Source organism: Theobroma cacao, chromosome 3 (assembly GCF_053813885.1).
Source record: "Theobroma cacao isolate CCN51 chromosome 3, ASM5381388v1, whole genome shotgun sequence".
NCBI lineage: Eukaryota > Viridiplantae > Streptophyta > Magnoliopsida > Malvales > Malvaceae > Theobroma > Theobroma cacao.
Window position 1 is genome coordinate 45,077,028 of NC_142641.1, and position 21,567 is coordinate 45,098,594.

The 21,567-nt window shown below is 37.5% G+C and overlaps 4 protein-coding genes and 1 pseudogene across 10 annotated transcripts; all 5 read right to left on the reverse strand.

Moving 5' to 3' along the window:
- Nucleotides 1–397: 397 nt before the first annotated feature.
- Nucleotides 398–2,738, reverse strand: LOC18606623 (dirigent protein 5 pseudogene; annotated as a pseudogene).
- An 829-nt stretch (nt 2,739–3,567) lies between these two features.
- Nucleotides 3,568–4,220, reverse strand: LOC18606625 (dirigent protein 5-like). Its single transcript, XM_007040339.3, is given in 2 exon segments — nt 3,568–4,136; nt 4,139–4,220. Coding segments are annotated over 2 exon segments (549 nt in total). The 3' UTR covers nt 3,568–3,669.
- Nucleotides 4,221–4,880: 660 nt separating this feature from the next.
- On the reverse strand, nt 4,881–7,199 carry LOC18606626 (Nucleic acid-binding, OB-fold-like protein). 5 transcript variants are annotated; one of them, XR_016025247.1, is made up of 3 exons: nt 6,971–7,162; nt 5,913–6,570; nt 4,881–5,461 (listed from the first exon to the last, which is right to left on the reverse strand). XR_016025247.1 is itself a non-coding variant. In XM_018117936.2 (2 exons), the coding sequence occupies exons 1-2, from the start codon at nt 7,057–7,059 to the stop codon at nt 6,210–6,212; spliced, it is 447 nt and encodes a 148-aa protein (XP_017973425.2). In that variant the 5' UTR covers nt 7,060–7,199; the 3' UTR covers nt 5,722–6,209. The 5 variants fall into 5 exon arrangements, 2 of the variants coding, with proteins under 2 accessions (XP_017973425.2, XP_088660505.1); XR_016025245.1 differs by having other exon boundaries at nt 4,881–5,580; XR_016025246.1 differs by having other exon boundaries at nt 4,881–5,616.
- A 189-nt stretch (nt 7,200–7,388) lies between these two features.
- Nucleotides 7,389–14,308, reverse strand: LOC18606627 (cation/H(+) antiporter 18-like). Of its 3 annotated transcripts, none has more exons than XM_018117934.2 (5): nt 14,164–14,308; nt 11,159–11,219; nt 10,252–10,467; nt 8,994–9,995; nt 7,389–8,894 (listed from the first exon to the last, which is right to left on the reverse strand). In XM_018117934.2, exons 3-5 carry the CDS (start codon nt 10,450–10,452, stop codon nt 7,686–7,688), a joined length of 2,412 nt encoding a protein of 803 aa, XP_017973423.2. In that variant the 5' UTR covers nt 10,453–10,467; nt 11,159–11,219; nt 14,164–14,308; the 3' UTR covers nt 7,389–7,685. The 3 variants fall into 3 exon arrangements, with proteins under 3 accessions (XP_017973423.2, XP_007040406.3, XP_088660504.1); XM_007040344.3 differs by lacking the exon at nt 14,164–14,308 and adding an exon at nt 12,042–12,316; XM_088804378.1 differs by lacking the exon at nt 14,164–14,308 and adding an exon at nt 12,042–12,316 and having other exon boundaries at nt 10,252–10,490.
- Nucleotides 14,309–16,889: 2,581 nt separating this feature from the next.
- LOC18606628 (cation/H(+) antiporter 18-like) lies at nt 16,890–21,348 on the reverse strand. The gene is made up of 4 exons (XM_018118442.2): nt 21,212–21,348; nt 19,463–19,725; nt 18,312–19,313; nt 16,890–18,217 (listed from the first exon to the last, which is right to left on the reverse strand). Exons 2-4 carry the CDS (start codon nt 19,661–19,663, stop codon nt 17,000–17,002), a joined length of 2,421 nt encoding a protein of 806 aa, XP_017973931.2. The 5' UTR covers nt 19,664–19,725; nt 21,212–21,348; the 3' UTR covers nt 16,890–16,999.
- Between the last annotated feature and the right edge of the window lie 219 nt (nt 21,349–21,567).

The window sequence follows — 21,567 nt, forward strand, 5'->3', positions numbered from 1 at the left end:
AGAGTATCCATGGGCTGGGCAGGCATCCCGTTTGAAGAACCTGATTTAGGCCAAGGGTCGCATCTTAGCTAACAGTGGATAAAGCTTCGGTTGGTTCGCCGACATAGCCCATTGGAAAAGTGGGTTTAAAGCCATGTGCCCATAGAAATTTATAACATTCTTCAAAAGGAAGTCTCAAAAAAGGCTTATTCCTTTAATCACGTGGAGAGCATGGGGGAAAAAAGGAAAAAAGAAAGAAAAAGAGAGGTAAAAAGAGAAAGAAAAAAACAAGTAGGAAGAGGCCCGTGTGCAACGCACGGGCCATAGTCTAGTTGCTGTAATACTAAGCACAGGAGTGCTCAGCTAAGCTCTTTTTGATGCTCTTTATCATTTCATCACAAAAGATATAAAGGTCTTTATTGAAGTCACATTGCAATAACACACATAGGATATATGAAGACCGCAAACAGAGGGCCTAAGCTAGCTAGTAGCATTCATACAGCTTAACCTCCATCTTAAAGCGAAAATAATAGTTATCTTGAACAAAGTCGGGATAAATTGTGAGAATCCCTCTGGCCATGAAAAAGTCTCCCCCGTTCCTCCAACAATGGAGAGATCCCTAGTCTTTTGGCTAAACAGATCCGCACCCATTACGTTCACTGTTCCCTTATATTCAGTGGAGCTGAACACCAAAGTGAAAGCAAACCAAGCATTGTACTGCGTTTTGCCATCGTAGAAATAGAACCCTTGCGCTCGCGCAGCTGGAGGAGAAAAAAAGCTGTTGTCTTTCGTCATAGGATCGTCGAAGATCACCAACATGCCATAGTTGTAGTTGCCAAAAGCAGTGGCGTTGAGGACCGCAATGGACGTCGCGTTAGCAACATCGTCGCCGCTAAAGCGGTTGTCATGGTAATAGAGAGAAAAGCGGTTGCATGGTTCCCGTTGTTTCAACGTTTTTCTGGTGGCTACAACTGATTGAGACACGATGAAAAGGGTGAAGAACAGAATACACAAATATGACTTCTGTGGTGGCTAATCAAGATAGCAATCATCCTGCTTTAATTTGCTGCTTCAAAAGCCAGCTTAATTATATATATAGAGCAATTCAAGAGGTTGGTATATATCATAATTTGGTGGAAAATGATTGGGGCAGACAATCGTGCTAGAATCATTGAAGTAAATAAAGACATTAAATACATTTCGTCCATTTTTTTTAATATTTCGGTTAGGAAAAATAATACTATTTGCGGAAAGCATGGGCATTCAATTTAATGAGAGCTCAAATTTGACTTGCAGATTGGACAAAACCAAGTTTGTTTAGTGTGTTATTTGGGAAGCATTTCTTTTGATGACTTCTTTATCAAAAAAATTTGTAGATCTTCGTACTTTGTCTCATGTATATAAATAATTTCTCATGCCTGGGTTTTTAAATAGAGACTACCGCTGCTGCTCTGCTAGCACTAGGTGATAGCCTCTCTTAACAGCTTAAGCATGACTTAGGAGGAGATGCTTAATTAGGTAAAAGTTGAAGTCAACCAAACAGGACTTAATCAAGCTCCTGCGTCATCGCCCCACTTTGGGTCAAGGATATTCCGGTTAGCCGGAATGTTGAACGGAGCCAGCTTAGCATGAGATTTTTTTTTTGTTTGTTTGTTTGTTTACAGAGGAATCTGGAGAAAGACCGTTTTTTGATATCAGGAGTTTCCATTTGATCATGGCGGTTGCTGAGGATGCTGGGGCAAAACCCGGGTCATCAGGTCAAAACTTGAAAAACACTGTAGTAGAATTCATGGGAAGTGAAAGTAAGATGCATTTGCCAAAAATCAGGGGAAAACAGCTATTCTGTCTGGGTTGACAAGTGAAGATTATTGTTATTATGATGCTCTTCCTGTTTATTAAATTATTCAGACAATTTATAATTTTATGAAAATGACTTTGCATGGACAAAGGAGATAAATAATCATGAAGACAGGTCAAAATGAGTTCCCACAATTCCACTAGAAAGGCAAGATTTCTTTGATATTGATTACTATATCTATGATAATGATTGGACAAATAATCTTTTTAATTAAAAACGTGTCTATATATATATATAAGTTTTCTACCATTCAAAAAAAATTTTAAAAAAAGGTTTTGATTGGACAATGTTAAAGGGGAGGGATTCAATTGCATAAAATTTCAATTAAAAACTTAATTAAATTAATTAATTTTAAAGTAAAGTTATTAAATTGACAAAAACACCATATACCTCTTAATTACTTTGACCATTTTAATTAAGCACAAGAGATATAAAATTCTTGTTCCGCAAACAAAAGGCCTAGGTAGCTAGTAGCATTCATGCAACCTAATGTCCATATTAAAGCGAAATTAATAGCTATCTTGAACAAAGTCTGGATAAATTGTGAGAAGATTTGTAATTTGTTGCTTAAAAATGGTTGTCGTTTTTCTTCCACCTATCACCATGGAATCTATTCCCATCGATCTGCTCGTGGCTCCATTAATGAAATCAGCATCTCTTGTTGAGGTAAGTCATGTTCCTCGTGTATATGATTTCATTGGTGCTTTAAGTCAATAACAGTAACGATGGAATTACTCTTCAAAAAAAAAAGGCTCATTTTGATCATTGAATATTAAAGAATAATACGAGACAACAACTGTTAATTACGAAGGCAACGACTGTTGAAGCCAAATCAGCAGGCAGGCAGCACCTTTTTTGACATTAGCAATTCCTTTGGAGCACTACGCCTGACAGCTCCCATGGAATAACTAGACATAATCTTCCCAACGACTTGTTACCGGATTCGACGTACTATCAGCTCTCAAGACAATGACATTTTCATTTCTTTAACATGGTAAAAGGGAACTTTCTTGGATCCCGCACCGCACTGCACCCTTCATGCGCACTGAATATACAGATCCATGCAGATTCAGTGTCTCTGTACCGTACGTTCAAACGTACCTGAAGTTGTTCTACAGACAGTAGACAATGAAATTTTGAATCAAGGGTTGAGTTTTGCACTTTGGGTTCTATTTTCGGATCAGAGAAGCAATGGAAATCATTTCATCAATGTTGAAGGAAAGAAACTGGGGCATCTGGGACATCTGCATTACTTTAATTCTGAAGCTAGGTAGAACACAGAAACTATGCACGTTCCGTATAGCTTGCACATCCCGTCACGTTTTTGTTAATTTAAACGGGACAAAATATTGTTGTTAGAATGTCGAACCAAGAATCCAGTTGTTCTATGTCGACCAGGCAACCAATTTACGAAGAAAAAAAAATTAAAATTGGTCAGGAGCCAATAGCAGATATGTCAGCAGACAGGATCATTGAGGAGCATCGAGTATGAATCCCCAGTCAAGACTAGTTAGTTAGGTCAAAACCCCGTGATCAGCTTTGATTCTATTTCGTATCAAGATCATATAAAAGAGAGGAAATTATTTTGCTAACTGGGATAAGATTTGCATTGAATTAAAGCTTTGTACAAACAGATGGAAACAATGACATCTTTGCAAACCTAAGATTAATTAGGATTGCAAACTTGCTACCACGTATACATAGAATACACAAATCACACCCAAACATCAAACTATAAAACCTATTGCAATTTGTTTTAATTTGATTATTTATATTGATTTTAGACTCAACCAAACCTAGCACGTGGCTAATTAACCAAGCCTATATATTGTTTAATGGCATTCATACAACTGAATATCCTTCTTAAGGCGAAAGTATTTGTCACCCTGCATAGTGTCAGTCTTAAAGGTAGCAATGCCTCTAGCCATGAAGAAATCTCCTCTTCCCCCAACAACTGACAGATCTCTAGTCTTCTCCATCATCATATCCGCACCCATAATGTTTAGAGTTCCCTTGTGATGACTTGAGTTGAAGATCAAAGTGTAAGCAAACCAAGCATTGTAGTCGGTTTTCATGTCGTAGAAATAGAAACCCTGTGCTCTTGCAACAGGATGGGAAAGGAGGCGCTGGTCTTTTGTCATGGGATCATCGAATACCACAAGCATCCCAAAGTTGAAGTTCCCTAGCTTAGTCATATTGGTAGCTGTGGCAGATGTAGCGTTAGCCATGTCATCGCCACCGAAGAGGAAGTCATGGTAGTAGAGCACGAATCGTTTGCATGGTTTTTGTGGGTTCAATGCTTTTTGGTAGCCCAAACAGAGTGTTGAGATACAAGCAGGAATAAGAAGACAAGGCAACATGATTTCTCTACAGTATATCTCATGGCTAATTAAGGCTAGTTTAATTGATGCTTCGTGGTTGATAAAACTAAATCTCTTCAGATATATATATATATATATATATATATATAGAAAGAGAGAGAGAGCAGCTGCTAAATACTGTTATTTGTTACTCACACAAAAAAGCGGAAGCATGCTGTCCTTTTCTGCTAAGTATTAAGTCGTCTAGAAAATATACTTGCCCAACGAATCTTTGTGGCCATTTCATTGTATGATAAATGCTTAAGACAGTAGTAGTTAAATCTATTCAATCAGCAAAGCTTGAATCTTCCACGGAGGGGTTCAGAAAAGACAGCCGCACGACGGATAATTTATTACAATTAACTAATTTATAGCTTGATTAGGCTTTGCTAATTATGGATCTTAGTTCAAACAAAGAAGAAAAGAAAGAACGTTTAAAAGTGCTTACGAATTTGTATAGATTACAGACCAATTGTTTACTTGAAAGTAACAGTATATTGATTTAACTTTATTTTACTTAGTCTTTTCTTAATCTCCCATTAACATTTAATTAGTCTTTTCTAAATCTCCTTTTAACCTCTTATTGTTCCGCACTTAAACCATCTAGTATTCTCTTTGGACAATGACATGCATTAGGTTTGTCATCTCAGAATAAGAAGTATTATGTTTTCAAGATTTCACTCTCGAATCCAAACGACAGAAATTAGTTGATATATGATATGATCTAAAGTTTAATTATTATTCTCTCTCCTTAACCAGAGAGAGAGAGAGAGAGAAGGAAAACACAAAAACACAGAAGAGGGTAGATAAACCCAGACCTTCGTGTTAATAGACTTCAATCTAATGGAGAAAGGCAACAACTGGGTGCAGAGTTGAGTCAGTTTCAAGGAACAGAAACAAGAAGAGAAACACAAGCCCTGCAGACGGCCAAGCATTATCTTCGAGTGGCTGGGTCATATTTGTGAAGAGAAGCTGTAACCCATCACTGTCCCACTACTTTTCTTCCCCGTTATTTTGTCAGCAGTGCTACTCCTCTATGCAAACTTGTTGAAGAATGCAAATCTAGTTTCCCTCAATGCGTTAGGCAATCTTCAGTCGGACCCTACAGATACACATTTTCATTCGTTGGTATCTTTACTTTGCCCATGGCTCAGCCGGATTCCACTGCTAACTAGCAATGACTTTCCCAATCAATTATAAGTCAGCCGTTTTACTCCAGCGATTTGCAGAAACAACAGAAGCCAATCCTATGCTTGCATTGTAGCTACATATCCAAACACCACTAGAATCTCTCAATAATCAGCCAGTGATCGGCACCAAATGTGTCGTGGCAGTATCAATAGCATTCAGCTTAGGAAAAACAGAATTTCATTTCTTTTCATCCTGTTTGCAAGAAAGCTTCTCAATAACTTCACTCCCCTCTAATTCAATCTCTTTAGCATAGTTACTAGCTCTAATCAGGATTCTTTGAATTCAAGAAATTCCTCAAGCATTTCAATTTCAGTAAGACTACCCAAATCAAGGTTGAAAAGCACATCCATGCGCAGTCAAGTTACTTTAAGTATGTAAATTGTACATGGAAATTCAACAATTAGAAAAAATAGATACGTTTCAATTCAAGTAAAGAAATACATTTATCAAAACTATTCAAAGAAAGGTTGAGAATGCTAATATAACTTTCAAAAGTAAGGCTACAAAACAAGATTAATTCTCACCAATCTCGAAATTCCCCAAGCTCCAAGGGAAGCCAAGACTTGTCCAAATCTTTGCCATGTCACCAAGAAACTCGCCAGTTAAACTAACTGCCATATTGTTCCTCCAATCTTCATCAGGTTTGTAGTTTTGCACGGTGAACCAATTAATCAACCGCTTGAGGAGTTTCTCAAAAGACAACAAATTGTTTTTTTGTTCTCTTACACTCAACAGGGCCCTGTTTTAATAGTTGGAGGTTCCTCACATCGACTCCTAGTGACTGATTGTCAGAGCACAAATTTCTTGGAGAATCTAGCCTACTATCCACTTGCATCCTTGTTACGAAGCCTATAAACTATACGTCCCTTGGTTGAATCATAAGGACTCAATTCAACTCTAACTCTGTCTCCAGGCAATACTCGTACGAAATTTTTTCGTATCTTTCCAGAAAGATAACCTAGAATTAAATCTTGATTGTCTAAAAGAACTCGAAACATACCATTGGGAAGTGATTCAGTAATTAAACCTTCATGAACAAATTTTTTGTCTCCCTGCTTCGCCACAGTTTTCTCGATCTTACTTCTCACAAACCTATCATTATCAGGGCCCCTTGAACTCGCCTTCTTGCAAGTTATTCTTCTCGTTGTTGACACCTTTTTCAGATTGAATTTTACCCTGCTACTGAAACAAAGAATGGGCTTTTAAGGTGTTAGTTTTTCATAGTTTGCAAACAGTATTTTAAGATTCAAATTCTAGATATTTCATCATCCTTGATGACAGATAGGTTATCTAATGTATCAGTTTCATCAATTACCAGATAAAATGCTTTAAAACCATAAGATTCCATTTGGGTTTTGGATTAAAAACCTATCTTTACAGTCAATTAACAAAATTGATACAGTAAGACACAAAAACCACCAACCAACTTCAAAACTAATCAAACCCATATATGCTGATGTACTCAGAAGTAATATAGACAAAATAAAACGAATAAAAAATTGGTTTTTAGCAGTGAATCGAAAGCAAAAAAAAAAAAAAGAGCATAAATTTCAGAGTAACTTAAACAAAGATGATGGCCTACTTGATGAAAAAGCAACTGGAAACCGTATTTTGGCGGGGAAGAACCAGAGAGAGAAACGGAGGATGAAGATTGGAGCAGAGGGAAGCCATAATCTCAAAACCCTAACTCACTGTAAAGCCGGAATGGCGTTCAATCCCCTCAAACCTGATGTTATCCGCTTAGAGTTATACAGTGTGGCAGGGTGTAAGTTTTTTAAGTTACGCTACAGATAAAACAATGACACATCGGCTGTTCCCGAAATTCCATTTCTTTTAACTTTATTTGAAGTTTTGTTTTCCATGGAAAATTCTTTTCTTTGATGTTAAAACCCTTCTGAGCACATTTACATTAATATAATATAAAAAAATTCTTTTTGCCCCTTTTCAAGAAAGAAAGGGAAACACACTTGTTTGATGGTGGCCTGAATTGAACCTAAATCTTGGAAAGGGTCAACATTAAACATTAATTGATTTACATATTGATTGGGAGGGAAAGAAGGTCTTTGGTAATAGATGAACGTTTTGATGCGATCTTCAACTATTTCATGTAAAATCCATACTAAACAGACATTATAAGAAGCAAGAAAAACAATGTGAATACGACTATATACATATATAGCTAAGTAGAAAGAATTTTCAAGTTACTATTTATCATTTTTTTTTAATTTTTTGCTTTGTGTACTGAAAATTCCTCTACATTGTGTACTCATCAGGACAAAATGTTCGGACAATGAGATTTAGCTGGATTCTGAATCTTTGTCAGGTGATTCTTCCTCCATGTCTGAAGCCAAATTCAGAGATACACGGCCATGGTACTGTTGAACAACTAAGACTGATGCTGTCGCTGAGAAATCTGGAGAAATCAGCAAACAACCTACAGGCCCCAGTTCTGGGCATTCACTTCTCCTCATTAAAGCTAAGGCCAACTCACCATCAGGCATTCGCCCCACGAGAACAAGATTGCAGCGGCTTGCCTCACGAATTGCAGCAAAGGTTTCTGTAGCATTTCGGACAGCCTTTTCCTCATATCTGACAGAGTCATCATTTGATATTTTCTGCTTAAACTTGGAAAGAAATTCTTCATCCAATGACATTGATTTGAGGCCGGAATTCTCTTGCATATCAATCCTAGCAATTTCTCCAATAGTTTCAGGTTCCACTAGAAAGCGAATAACATTTAAACTGATACCTGGGTGCTCAGCCATTCGAGCCCCATAAGCAAGGGCTTCACGATCATCACAGCCCCCAAAGAAAAGAACTGTCATCGAAAGGGAAACATTGCTTGCAGATACATGGGTGGTTCCACCAAGCCCACGATCAACTAGAATTCCAATGGAACAAGGCGCATGTTCAAGAACCCTCTGATTCACCCAGCGGAAGTCTGTCCGCGTAGTCTCAAACGAACCATCCATTCTCTGGTGCTTATGGAATGGAAGAATTATGATCGCAGCTCTCTTTCTCTCAGCAGTGGTACAGATGTCCTCATGCATGTCAGCCATTGAAGAGATTGAAGTCATTGACCGGACAGTTACTTGACTCAGTTGCTGGAAAGCTTCAAATGCCACAACAATATGGTCAGAATCTGAATGCCGATCCTTATTCCAGAAGGGAAGCCCATTTTTCCTTGCCTTGTGTACCATTAATATAGCTGATGACCTCTCAGATAGTTCCATAAGGTGCAGAGCATACACAGAAAATCCTTCATGCTTCCCTACGCCTCGTGAAGCCTCAAGGAGATTTATCATCGATGGGATATTTCTTGAGCTGTGGAAACAGGTCAATATTCTAAGTTGAGTATCTGGATTTTTTCTTTCGATGGTCCTATGCTTGTAGTCCACTTTCCTGCTTCTTGCAGGCTTATATACAGCCATAACAACTGGTGTGGTAATGAATGTAGTGAAGAGAGCCATTAGAACCATAATGGCAAATGTCTGATCATTCAGAACCTGAAAGTGAAAACAGCCAAAATGCATCATTTATTTCATAAAAACCATAATGAAACAAGGCAATGACTCTAGTCACTACAGGAGGAAAACTCAATTTACCTTTCTATCCCTCCCAATATTCAGAACAATGAGTTCAACCAGCCCTTTAGTATTCATAAGGAACCCAAGCGCAAAAGCCTCACGAGCAGGAACTTTGCAGGAAAGGGACACCACAACAGTCCCAACAATCTTCCCAAAACATGCTGTAAAAATCACCAAAGCCAGAAGACCCCAGGATTGAAGCCCTTGAATTGTTGCAATGTTTGTCTTCAGTCCGCTTGAAACAAAGTATAATGGCAAGAACAAACCAGATACAAGATCCTCAACTTTTTCCACAAGAGCACCGGCAAATGGCCCTTCCTTTGGGAAAACAACTCCAACCACAAAAGCACCAAACATGGCATGAATTCCAATAGCATCAGTTACAAACCCAGCAGCCAGAACAGCAGCTAATGTAGCACATATGTATATCTCTTCTACTGGCTCACCTTCATGGCATCGATAAGCCATCCATTTGAATATTGGGGGTACAATGAAACTCAAACAAATGACAAAAACACACCCAGACAAGAAGACCCACAGTGATGCAGCGGGAGAACTGTTAGATCCAGAAAGGGCAACAGCAAGAGCAAGTAGAATCCATGCAGCTACATCATTAACAGCTGCAGCTGACATAGCAATTCTTCCAACATCTGTCGTTAAAAGCTTCAGCTCTGCCAGAATGCGAGCTAAGACAGGAAAGGCAGTAATAGAAAGAGCAACACCCATGAACACGAGAAATGCAGAAGCATTGACACCTTTTGATATAGTTGCTTTGAGCAAAAATGAAGAGCCAATTCCTAATGCAAAAGGAAGCCCTATTCCAGCAACAGCAATTCCAAGGGCTGTTTTTCCAGTTCGACGGAGGGCTTTAAGATCTATCTCTAGACCAGCAAGGAATAAAAAGAAAATGAGACCAATGTTTGCCAGAGTATCCAGTACAGTGAGACTTTTGGGTGGAAATATAGCTTGCAAGTAGCTCTTGCTTCTACCCAGAACAGATGGCCCAAGTAAAATTCCTCCCTGGTAGATGAGCAGTGAAAATTAAATCAATAGAATATTGTGTTACTTCCAGAAGCTATAGTAATTTTTTACTTAAAACATCTAAAAAAATTGGAAATGTTTTTTAAATTTCAGATGGAAAAATTATTGAAGTGGGAAACTATAAACTTTTTGCCATAATTTGACATCAGATATACTGATAACTATACATAAATAACGCTAACATGGGAAATCAATACATGGATATGTAGAAGTTTGAACATAGAAAGGAACTCACAATGATCTCTGCAATCACACGTGGCTGCCTTATTGGCCTTAAAAGAAAAGCAAGGCCCCTTGTTAGTACAACTACCAGACATATCTGCAGAATGGCAAGAGGAAGTGCATAATCAAGGGGGTTATCACCCTGGAAGAGGCCATTTGATGTAGCCTTCATTGGCGATGGACATTTCTGTCCAACTGTAGCATTAGAAGCCATTGCACTGGGACAATACTAACAGAAAAGAGCACTTCACGCTTCAGTTCCAGCAAAGAGATATAGCTTGAGATTAGGTGGAAAAAATGCCAAACAAACAGAAGGAGAAAAGGGGAAAGTTTTATGATTTTCTTAAACATGAGTTAGTTCATGTGAGATGGTGACAGCTTAGCATAAAAAATGAAAATTACGACAAAATTAGATAGTATTTAAATGCAGGAGAACTAAAGAAGAAATTTAAAGCAAGCTATGCACCTGAAATAGATAAGCAAATTTGATCTAGTAAAGACAGGAACAAATTCACTTTATTATTCTGCTTTCAAGATATTTCAAGTTTTTTTTTTTGTTTTGATAAGCTTTCAGGATATTTCAAGTAATGCAAAGTATGGCAATCTAATTTGCTCTCCTTTCTTTTCCTCTACTTATAAGCAGCCAAATATGAATCAGAAATGGGGTTAGAAGCCAAGGTGATAAATCAAATAATAGCATTCAAAACAGAAAACATAATTCTAGTAAAAATATGTTACAGTTTCATTAGTGAGAAAGTAAGAAAAGCCAAGTTAAAAAAATTGAAAAAGAAAAAGACAGCCTCTAGCTCTAATACCATAATTTGATCCACTCAACCTCCCTTGGAGCTAAGATATGATTTTAAAACAAAAACATAGGAATTATTTTGCAAAAATTTGAAAATTGGAATGAAGAAACTTACTCAAATTATGAAAAGATACGTATGGAGCGCTCCAACTTTATAAGGTATTTATCCAGAGTTCCTACAAAAAAAAATAAATATGAGTAAACAGTTTGTAACTGAAGCAAGCAACAAAAAATAATCATAATAAAAAGAACAATCTGAGTCGAGATCTACGAAGCAATTGGGACCGAATTCCTAATGGTAAAATGAAAAATTACAGAAAAGGTTTCAATTTTCAAAAATGGCTTAATCTTTTAACAAATAATTTAAAAATTAAACGGACTTTTATAAGAAATAGATGCAGAGTTTAAAGGATTTGCATTAGTTAATATATTAGCTAAAACAATGACTTTACAACAAATCCTGATATAACAGAAAGGAAAACATTCTATTAAAGGTTTCAATTGAGGTTTTCTAAAATTCACGCCTCTTCGTTAAATACAGAAAAAGAAAACATAACAAAACGAACTATTTTTGGTTAATTTTCAGTAAGCTTTTGAGTTTCTCGGCAGCCAAACAGAGCCAGATATAACAGATGCACATGAGCGTCATTAAAAAAAAAAAAAAAACTACGCATTAAAAGTACATTCTATTTCCCTGGAGAAGTTATCTGTTGCATCGACAAACTGTAAACGAAAAATATATGAAACCGCTGATTTAGGCGAGATATCAGGCATACTCAAATAGCATGCAAGATCCCAGAATTACCTATGAACTAAAAAGACAATCCATTTATCGAGAATTCGAGTGACACATCCCATAAAACTCAACAGGAATCAGAAACAGAGAAACAGAACAGAGTTTTTTTTTTTGTCTCTCTCCAAAAGAGCAGTTCACGAAATCAACAAAAAAAAAAAAAACAAGAAACACACTTTGCATTGTAGAGAATAATGGGCAATACCTTTTTTTTACAAAAGAACCAATTTGGGTTCTCTTCACCCGATCGAGAGGTTTCCAGAGAAACAGGTCTTCCGGAGTTTAGATAAAAAAAAAACCGAGTAACGATGATATCAGAGATTTAAATAAATATTTTCTTTTGTGTTTTTTCGGATCACATTCACATGGGCATGCGTTTGGAAGATGCAGAGAGTTATTGACTTCGAATAGGACACCTGTAGTATACTATGATATCCTACTGGTTTTTAAGTTGGGAAGATAAAGAGGCACGCCTCCTTTTTGAGTTTTTATAAGTCTAAATCTCTTTCATTTTGATTTGACTTTTTCCACAGCTGGAATCGTGATGGGCTTTTTGTAGATTGGGTGGATTGCACTAATATTACTGATTTGAAAATTTAAAAAGTTTTTATGTAATTCAATTTGGATTCTTTATGGAATTTCCTTTTCTGTTTCAACTTTCTTTTTTAACATTTAAATTTCAAATGTCAAAATATCCGTCATTTATTAATATGAAAATATTGATGTTGATCTCTATTGTCATTCCTAATTTGCCACCTCAGTTCCTTTTTAGAGTTTTAATTGCATTATCTAAAGTCAATTATGAAAGAAAATTTTTTTAATTGATTTATGTATTTATATCTCTATTTTATATATATATATATATATATATATATGATCTACAATTTCATATCAAATGACAGATAAATTGGCCATCCTATACTATATCAAATTAATTTTTCGAAGAGAAAGCATTGACTTGTAATTTAAAAATTTATATAATATTTGCTGGATAAAGAAATTAACTGGAAGAAAAAGCAGCCAATCAGAGGGCGGGTCCCACATTTCGGTTGTGGGGATCACGATGATCACGGTTCCAGTGTGACGGCGAAAGTGGGGATATATTTCTGTTCAAGAATGTGGACCGAAGCTGCTTTCCCTTTGGATTGAGCGGTCGTCCTCGTGTTTGATTCCTTAACTTGCTTTTCTAAAGGGGAGGGATTCTTGTCCATCGTGGCACTTTTGCTGCTTTAAGAACTAGTTGAATGGATATAATCAAACGCCATTACACCATATAAAACTAGCTAGATGCAAAATCTATTATCACTAACAAAGTCCTTTAGCCTTGAGCCTAATTATGCTGCCTTTCTTTTCTCAATTCTCCCGCAAATGCCATTAATAAATGGCAGCTCCCGCGACATTTATAGAATCTTTGGTACAGGAAAGAACTAACTATTTTTTCTCTATTCTCATTTTTTTTTACCTAGTGTGGTTGACAATTGTCGCAAGGAATAATTAGTCTTAAATATTAATTAATTTTCAAAATCAACCAAAAGTCATACTTAACAAAAAGTATTTGCTATTTCATAGTAGACATTACATGGGTAGATCTGATCGTGAAAAGCACTAATCTGATGCTCTAGTGGCTAATGGCCTCACACCAATGACTGTTTTCTAGTTCCACTCAGACCATCACTCTCCAAATAAGACGTGGTAAGCTGGCAACAAAATAAAACTCTCTCTCTCTCTCTCTCTCTCCTTAAAGAATGGTCAACTTTCCTCGTGCTCTTACGTCCATTAAACGTTGCAAGAAAGTGTGGTCAGGACTCAAATCTGTCAAGGTTCCGTACTTAATTCGGCTGATATCTTAGTAACAAGAATATTCTCCTGAAAGAGCCTTCGTGACACCACACTACAACTGTAACCGTTCCAAAAAGCCTAATGCAATCTCTCCAATCTCAGTTTGCAATATCATTATAAGATATAAGATCAGGAAAAAGAAATACCTAAACAACCCAATATCATAGTTTTGGATCGCATACGAAGCATTAAAAGTAGATTTTATTTCTCCGGAGAAGTTATCTGTCGCATCGACAAATCAAACCGCTGATTTAGCCGGCCATGTATCAGGCATACTCAAAGAGGATGCAAGATCCCAGAATTATCTATGAACTAAAAAGACAATCCATTTATCCAGAATTCAATGCGGCATTTTCCATAAAACTCAACAGCAATCAGAAACAGAGAAACAGAGCAGAGGTTTTGTTTCCCAAAAGAAGAGTTGAGGAAATCAATAAGAAAGAAATACAAGAAGCACACTTTGCATTGCAGAGAATAAAAGGGAATACCTTTTCTTACGGAAGAACCACTAGATTCCTGAACGAGAGGTTTCCAGAGAAAGGGTTCTCTGGGGTTTCGCTTCTGAGTGGTAAATGTTAAAACTGGAAGTATGAACAGATCGAGAGAAACTAGAACCAACGTTTTGTAATATTTGTGATCTATTTCCCTTGATGAAAATTGCAATACATTCTGCTATTTATAAGTGCAGTTCTGTCTAGAGTCTTCAGTACTGTAACAAACTTAACAGAATGTATGTAAGCTAGATTACAAGATAACCTCAACAAGTTAATGATATTTGGACAAATGCCATCATGTTGACAGTTACCGTTAACTGCCATGTGCCCTGCACATGCTCAAATCTTGCATGTTGCACATGATCAAATCCTCCACTCTTAACAGTAAACGACCAAATAACAAACATATTTGAGATGTCAATAAACTTTTTCTTTTGCAGCAAAAAAGGAAGAAAAAGAAGCACAAATTTGTTTTTTCGGGATCGCATTCACATGGGCATGTGTTTGGAAGATTAAGAAATTAAAGTTGTTTTTCTACGTAGACAAAAATGCCATGTCGAGTAGGCAGGGAGAACAGAAAAGTTACGTAAATGTTTGCCTAATAAAGTAATTAAGTGGAAGTAAAGCACCTAATAAACAAAGTGCTTAATGAATGACTAAAACGACAGTGACAGCAGACGGTAGGTCCCATATTTCGGTTGTTGGGATGACCACGATAACCTTTCCGATGTGGTGGCAAAGGTGGCAATATATTTTTGTTTAAGAAGTTAGACTAAAGCTGCATTCCCCTAGCATGTTTGATTCCTTAAATTGCTTTTCTAAAGAGAAAGGATTCTTGTCAGTTGCCACTAGTGGGACTTTTGGCTGCTTTAATAATTAGCTGAGAGTAAATAATCAAACACCATTACACCATATGAAACTAGCCAGATGCAAAATCTATTATCACTAACGAAGTTCTTTAGCCTTGAGCATAATTATACAAATGGCAGCACCCATGATCTTAAACGTCATATCCATATTGTGGGTGGAGGGGTTGGGCCTTTGGGGTTTGACTAACTCTCTCCCTGCTGCTGATATTCAATGTACTTTTGGGTTTTGGCAGCATTGAGATATCAGAAATGGAGCACTAGCTTTAGATGACATTCGGATAGCCGACATGATAAGGGTTTTATCTTTTTCCTAGTCGGAAATGATCGTACATCAAGTATGGGTTTGATCAACGCGTCTCCTGTTTGTAGAATTCCAGCTAGAAGAGACAATTACTAACGATATTAAAATAAAAAAAAACACTTCAAAAAGAAAATTATTGATGTTTACGGCCAGAAACATTCCATGAAATGGGAAGGATTAAAAGCAGGATAGTCATTGGCTAGGTGTTTATTGCTATTGACGTATTGTCCAGTATATCGACTTCGTTTCTTAATGAACGAAGTATGCATTATAAAAGAGAGGGGTCAACTTCATGATATAATATATCGGTTATAACCATGCATGGACTTGTTTGACTGTTGGCCAAACGTGATTCTCAGGCCTAAACCTAGGCCCTTAAAATATATAAAGAATTCCCAGAATCTGATCTATGGGAATGAAACTTGGATTCAATATCAGTATTAAATGAGCTCTGCATTTCAAGCCGACAGAAGAAAGCAACAAAGATTAATTAGGGGATGTGAAACAGGTAAATTGCCTACTAGGCACTAGCCCTAGTTCGAGGGCAGTCATACCTGGACCCTGGTGTACGATTTTGCACCAATCTGACTTTGTGGCATTTTCTGCTGCATTTCTTCATAATTTGGAAGGTACTTGTCAGTTGAACTTTTGTTCCACTACAGGAACTGCTCATCAGTTGACAATATGGCTCAATGTTTGGAGTCATCGTCGGCGTCAACTCTAGGCCTACAAGGGTACAGAAAGAAAAGAAGACCAGGACATGCTAAAAGCACCCAACACACACTGGAGGCCAGCTTCTAGATGAGAAGATTGGATTCAGATGCTGTATCCTTTCCCAGAGCCGAAGGCCAAGCACAATTTCCTCCCTCCAAAATCGTATGGAAAAATTGACATGTCAAACTCTCCCGTGAACATGAAACGGTGTCGGTGCATGCATTGTAGACATGTCTCATCATGTGATGCATGTCAAGACATCAATTTAATCTTAAATGGTTCATTTTTCTTTTTCAATTACATCTTTAAGCTTTGAAATCAATCTTTCTAGAATTCTACCTTCTTCTTTTCTGATGGGATGAAAATTATGTAAAAGGGAACTGATACTATTCGATAAGATATGTGCGGCCATTGATGAATTGGGCAATGAAAAAAAGTTTCTTTCATTTTGCAAAACAACAAAAATAGCAATCAGTGGACTTATTTTTGAAAACAAATCAATAGACGGTTTAATCAGACAGCAGGACGATGGGGCGTGTGGAGAAACTAAATGGAAAATTATGAAAGGTTGGAATAACTTTCTTATCTACTTTATTTAACGAAAAGTATTGGTTGAAATTAATTAATGCCATCAACCAGACGTTATAATTTTTAAGTTTCAAATTTAAGCATCATGATACATGAATTTCTCTCAATTTTATTTTATTTTTTTATTAATATTCTTATATAAAAATATTAATTACGGGTATAATGCTTATTTTGTGTTATTATATCATAGTTATAATGGTCCTTGTTATTAATTAATTAGTACTACAACATAATTGCATTAATCATCATAAGGGTATAATGCTGATTTTTAATAATTAATATATTTAATTTTCAGAATCATGGTTGTAATCTGATCATGATGCTGTACATCCAACTATCCAAGGCAGAGCAAAGTTGATCATGCACTTTCTATATCCGGATCGGGCGTCTCTGCAACCTTCGTAGAAGTTACTGAAGGAGGAGGTGAGTGCTTCGTAAACTGTTGCACCACCAAAACAGATGCTGAAGTTGAGAATTCAGGGGAAGTCAATAGGGTGCCTACTGGCCCTAGTTCAGGGCAGTCGCTCTTGGCATTCAATGTGGCTGCCACCTGACTCTCAGGCATTCGACCGACCAGGAAAAGATTGCATCGGCTGAATTCTCGAATTACTTCGATCGTTTCCGTTGAATTTTGCACTACTCTTTCTTCATAACTTATTGTGCTGTCATTTGAGATTTTCTTCTTAAATTCAATCAGAGCCCGTTCATCAGTTGACCCTTCAGAAGCATTGGAGATTGTGTTTATATCAGTTCGGACGATCTCATCGCCTGAAATCTCAGGGCCTGGTAAGAAGCGAATAACGGTTAGACTGATGCCAGGGTGCTCGGCCATACGTGCACCATAAGTAAGGGCTTCACGATCATCATGTCCCCCAAAGAACAAGACCGTTGTGATGGAAGAAACATTGCTTGCAGATATATGGGTAGTTCCACCAAGACCGCGATCAACTAAGATCCCCACTGAGCATGGTGCTTCCGCGAGAACTTGCTTATTGACCGAATGGAACTCGGTTCGAGTTGTCTCCAATGACCCATCCAACCTCTGGTGCCTATGAAACGGGAGAATTATCATGGCTGCCCTTTTTCTTTCAGCACTAGTGCAGATATCCTCGTGCATGCCAGACATTGCTGAGATTGCCGTCATTGGGCGGACAGACACTCTGCTTAGCTGCCTGAAAGTCTCAAAAGCAACAACAACTTGATCACTATTTGATTGCTTCCCCTTATTCCAGAAAGGTAGCCCATTCTTTCTAGCCTTGTGGACCATAAGTATCGCAGACGGCCTTTCTGAGAGTTCCATGAGGTGCATTGCATAGACACATAGTCCTTCCTTTTTCTCAGTTCCGCGTGAAGCCTCAATGAGATTTATCATAGAGGGGATGTTTCTTGTACTGTGGAAGCAGGCCAATATTCGAAGCTGAGTATTAGTGTCTTTCCTCTCGATTGTCCTGTATTTGTGATCACGTTTACTCATTCTTTTAGCCGGCTTATACACCGCCATCACAAGAGGAGTAGTTATAAAAGTGGTAAAGATTGCCATCAAAACCATGATTGCAAATGTTTGATCATTCAATACCTGCAATATCAATTGGAAACGGTGATTGATCAAGTATAATATATAACTGTACAAGGCCTTAAGACCAATCCAACAGCCAAAAAGTAAGTTTTACCTTCCTGTCTTTACCAATGTTTAGAACAATGAGCTCTACCAAGCCTTTAGTATTCATGAGGAAGCCAAGAGCTGCAGCCTCCTGAAAAGGCACCTTGCACATAAGGGAAACGGATACAGTGCCAACTATCTTTCCAAGACATGCTGTAATGATCACAAGAACGAGGAGACCCCAAGACTGAGCCCCTCGAATCGTGGCTACATTTGTCTTCAAGCCACTGGAGACAAAATACAGAGGAAGGAAAAGGCCAGATACAAGATCTTCAACTTTTTCCACAAGGGCACCAGCAAATGGCCCTTCCTTGGGGACAAGAACTCCAATCACAAAGGCACCAAAGAGGGCATGAATTCCAATAGAATCAGTAACAAAACCAGCTGCCAAAACAGCAGCCAAAGTAGCACATATGTACAGCTCTTCCACTGGTTCACCCTCAGGGCAACGCTGTGCCATCCATTTAAATATAGGAGGGACAATGAATATGCAGCAAAGGACAAAACCAGAACCACACAAGAAAACCCATAATGATACTAAGGGAGAATGGCCAGTTCCTGATAGGGCGATGGCAAGAGCTAGCAGAATCCATGCAGCCACATCATTCACAGCTGCCGCTGACATTGCCATTCGGCCAATATCTGTAGTCAAAAGCTTTAGTTCAGCCAAAATACGGGCTAAGACAGGGAAGGCAGTAATGGAAAGAGCAACCCCCATGAAGACAAGAAATGGAGCTTCATCTACACCCTTTGAGATAGTTGCATGGAGGGCAAACGATGTTCCTATTCCTAACGCAAAAGGAACGCTAATCCCTGCAAGGGCTATACATAGAGCTTTCTTTCCAGTGCGGCGGAGTGATTTTGGATCCAACTCTAGGCCAACAAGAAACAGAAAGAAGAGGAGACCAAGATTTGCCAAAGTATCCAACACTGTGAGGCTTCTGGACGGAAAGATTGCATTCAAATACTTTTCGTTTCTACCCAGAGCTGATGGGCCAAGCAATATTCCTCCCTGCAAAGAAAGTGGGAAAAAAAAATTGAATAGTCATTCTCCCCACTACTTAAGCGTCTCTGTCCAAAAGAGACTATATATGGAATCAAAAAATTGCAGCACTGACTGTTCAAGAAATTCAGAGTATGCATACGAAGAGAGGAACTTACAACAATCTCGGCGATGACACGAGGCTGTCGTAAAGGCCTAAGAAGAAAAGCAAGGATGCGTGTGAGGGCAACCACAAGGCATATCTGAAGGATTGCGAGAGGGAGTGCATAATCCAGAGGATTATCACCCTGGAACAACCCGTTAGACGTAGCCTTCGTGGGAGAAGGGCAATGACTTGCAGTTGTGGCATTCGTGGCCATATTGCACCAGTACAACCACCACTGCTATCACAAAACGAATTTGCTGATTCTAATTTCAATACCTGCATCCACATAACGGAAACCAAGTAAATCACAAAGAAAATAATTACAATCATTAAGCGTTGCAGATGTTTTACAGTAAATAATAGGACCAGCAAGATCAAACTTGGGTTGAGCTTTTCAAGTCTGGTACTGGGAGAGGTGCTTTTTTCTTTTTTGATAAATGGTGGGACATGATACTTTTTCTTCATCCAGAAAAAGTTTGTCTAGTCAATTTTATCTGGCTTGCTTTCCTAATTCTAACTTTCCTCGTCATACTCAAAATCCAATTATGGTATCCCAATTTGCCAGCTTTGTTCCCTTATTTTTGTCTCAGCATCTAATTTTTGGTAATTCCTACTTATGTCGAATATATATTTGTTTACAAAATTAAATTTTGATTGATAATAAGGTCTTCTAATTTTAATTTATGGTTTGTTTCCTAATTCTAATCTAGTACTAGCAGTTTAATTCCTAATTCTAGTATTATCCAATTATCAATAAAATCAGAAGTCCAAAATATCATTTATTTGAGCCTTAAGGCTTAAGTATTCCATCTTAAAGGTTTCATATATTTAACAACTAAAATATAATATCAATGCCAGGTGTAATAAAAATTATAAGAAAGTATACGGTAAGACTTGGGAAAAATAAATAAAACGTGAAAAATCCTTTAAAATTCAGCCATGATCAGCTCTCCATGGGACCATAGAGCTTCCCGACATATGGGAACCATATGATAAATAAATTAAATAATGATAAATCATGTAAACCTAACATGTGAATATCACATGACATATAATCTAAAAATAAAAATCTCTGCATCAATTCTCCCTTGCATCCACATATTAAAAAAAGTAAAAAATAATACAAAAAAACAAATCTTATACATGCCAACCTCTTATTTGAATAAATCACAGATATTTCTTACCAACGTATTGATATTACAGTAATCCAATTTATAATAAACCATAAATGGAAGAGATTTACTAAAATCAAGCAAAAAGGGTATAGAATATTAATTAACTCAAGCTTAGTCTTAAGAACTGTTACTAAATATTTTGGGAATTAGGTTAAGGCTTAAAGCAATTTTCCTTGTGATATGTATCAAAAAATAAGTTTAAAAAAGAAATTGAAAGAATTATTATTTAGGACATGAGCAGGGGCACAAGTGTCCTTTCCACGTGGTTGAACGTTCTAACTAAACAGACTAGGAGCAGGAGGCTCTGCGCTTTCCGCGTTGCCTCGTCCAAGCAACGGTAGCAGCCTGCATTTGCCATGTGCTCCCAAAGACAGTAATGCCCCCAAACTCGCCTCTAATTTACAATCTCAACCACTAAACGTAATTTAACAACCAAACAAGATCTTAAATTAATACGAATCTCATTTTCTCAAAACTAAGGAAAAGAAAATGAGACGTTCTGTTTTCGTTATGTTTTCTTAATCACCGAACAGACTTGAGAAAATGAGAAGAGCAGGAGAAGGAGAGAGAGAGAGAGAAAGAGTCACCTGAATCTGCACCGAATGAATCTGGTGAGTTTAACTAATCACATTCGTTTTCTCTTCATATTTATCAGAGAATCTCTGTTTATAATCAGAAGAAATGAAGAAGAAGAGAATAGCGCATTGGCGTGTGGCAGGCAGGTAGGCGAAAACCTTTCATTTATAGACCCCGCGTAATGATTCAGCTTCCGGTTTTGCCCCAGATGACACCAACTTCCTAGTTCCCACTATGGTTATTGCAATTTCTTTTTTCATGACAAAACTACCCTTACTTAATCATAGCTTAAGATATATTAAAATGTGCTTTCTTTAGTGCCTTTTTGGGTAACGAATTGTAATAAAGAGAGAATTTCCATGCAACT

What these genes read in the sequence shown, in the direction of transcription:
- LOC18606627 (XM_018117934.2), bottom strand. Translation starts at nt 10,452, where the DNA reads ATGGCTTCTAATGCTACAGTTGGACAGAAATGTCCATCGCCAATGAAG. An exon ending in GTGTGATTGCAGAGATCATT is followed by an intron (nt 9,996 to 10,251) that starts GTGAGTTCCTTT and finishes CTCATCTACCAG; the next exon opens with GGAGGAATTTTACTTGGGCC. An exon ending in ATATTGGGAGGGATAGAAAG is followed by an intron (nt 8,895 to 8,993) that starts GTAAATTGAGTT and finishes TTTCACTTTCAG; the next exon opens with GTTCTGAATGATCAGACATT.
- LOC18606626 (XM_088804379.1), bottom strand. Translation starts at nt 7,059, where the DNA reads ATGGCTTCCCTCTGCTCCAATCTTCATCCTCCGTTTCTCTCTCTGGTT. An exon ending in TCCAGTTGCTTTTTCATCAA is followed by an intron (nt 6,571 to 6,970) that starts GTAGGCCATCAT and finishes TCTTTGTTTCAG; the next exon opens with TAGCAGGGTAAAATTCAATC.
- LOC18606628 (XM_018118442.2), bottom strand. Translation starts at nt 19,663, where the DNA reads ATGGCCACGAATGCCACAACTGCAAGTCATTGCCCTTCTCCCACGAAG. An exon ending in GTGTCATCGCCGAGATTGTT is followed by an intron (nt 19,314 to 19,462) that starts GTAAGTTCCTCT and finishes CTTTCTTTGCAG; the next exon opens with GGAGGAATATTGCTTGGCCC. An exon ending in ACATTGGTAAAGACAGGAAG is followed by an intron (nt 18,218 to 18,311) that starts GTAAAACTTACT and finishes TTGATATTGCAG; the next exon opens with GTATTGAATGATCAAACATT.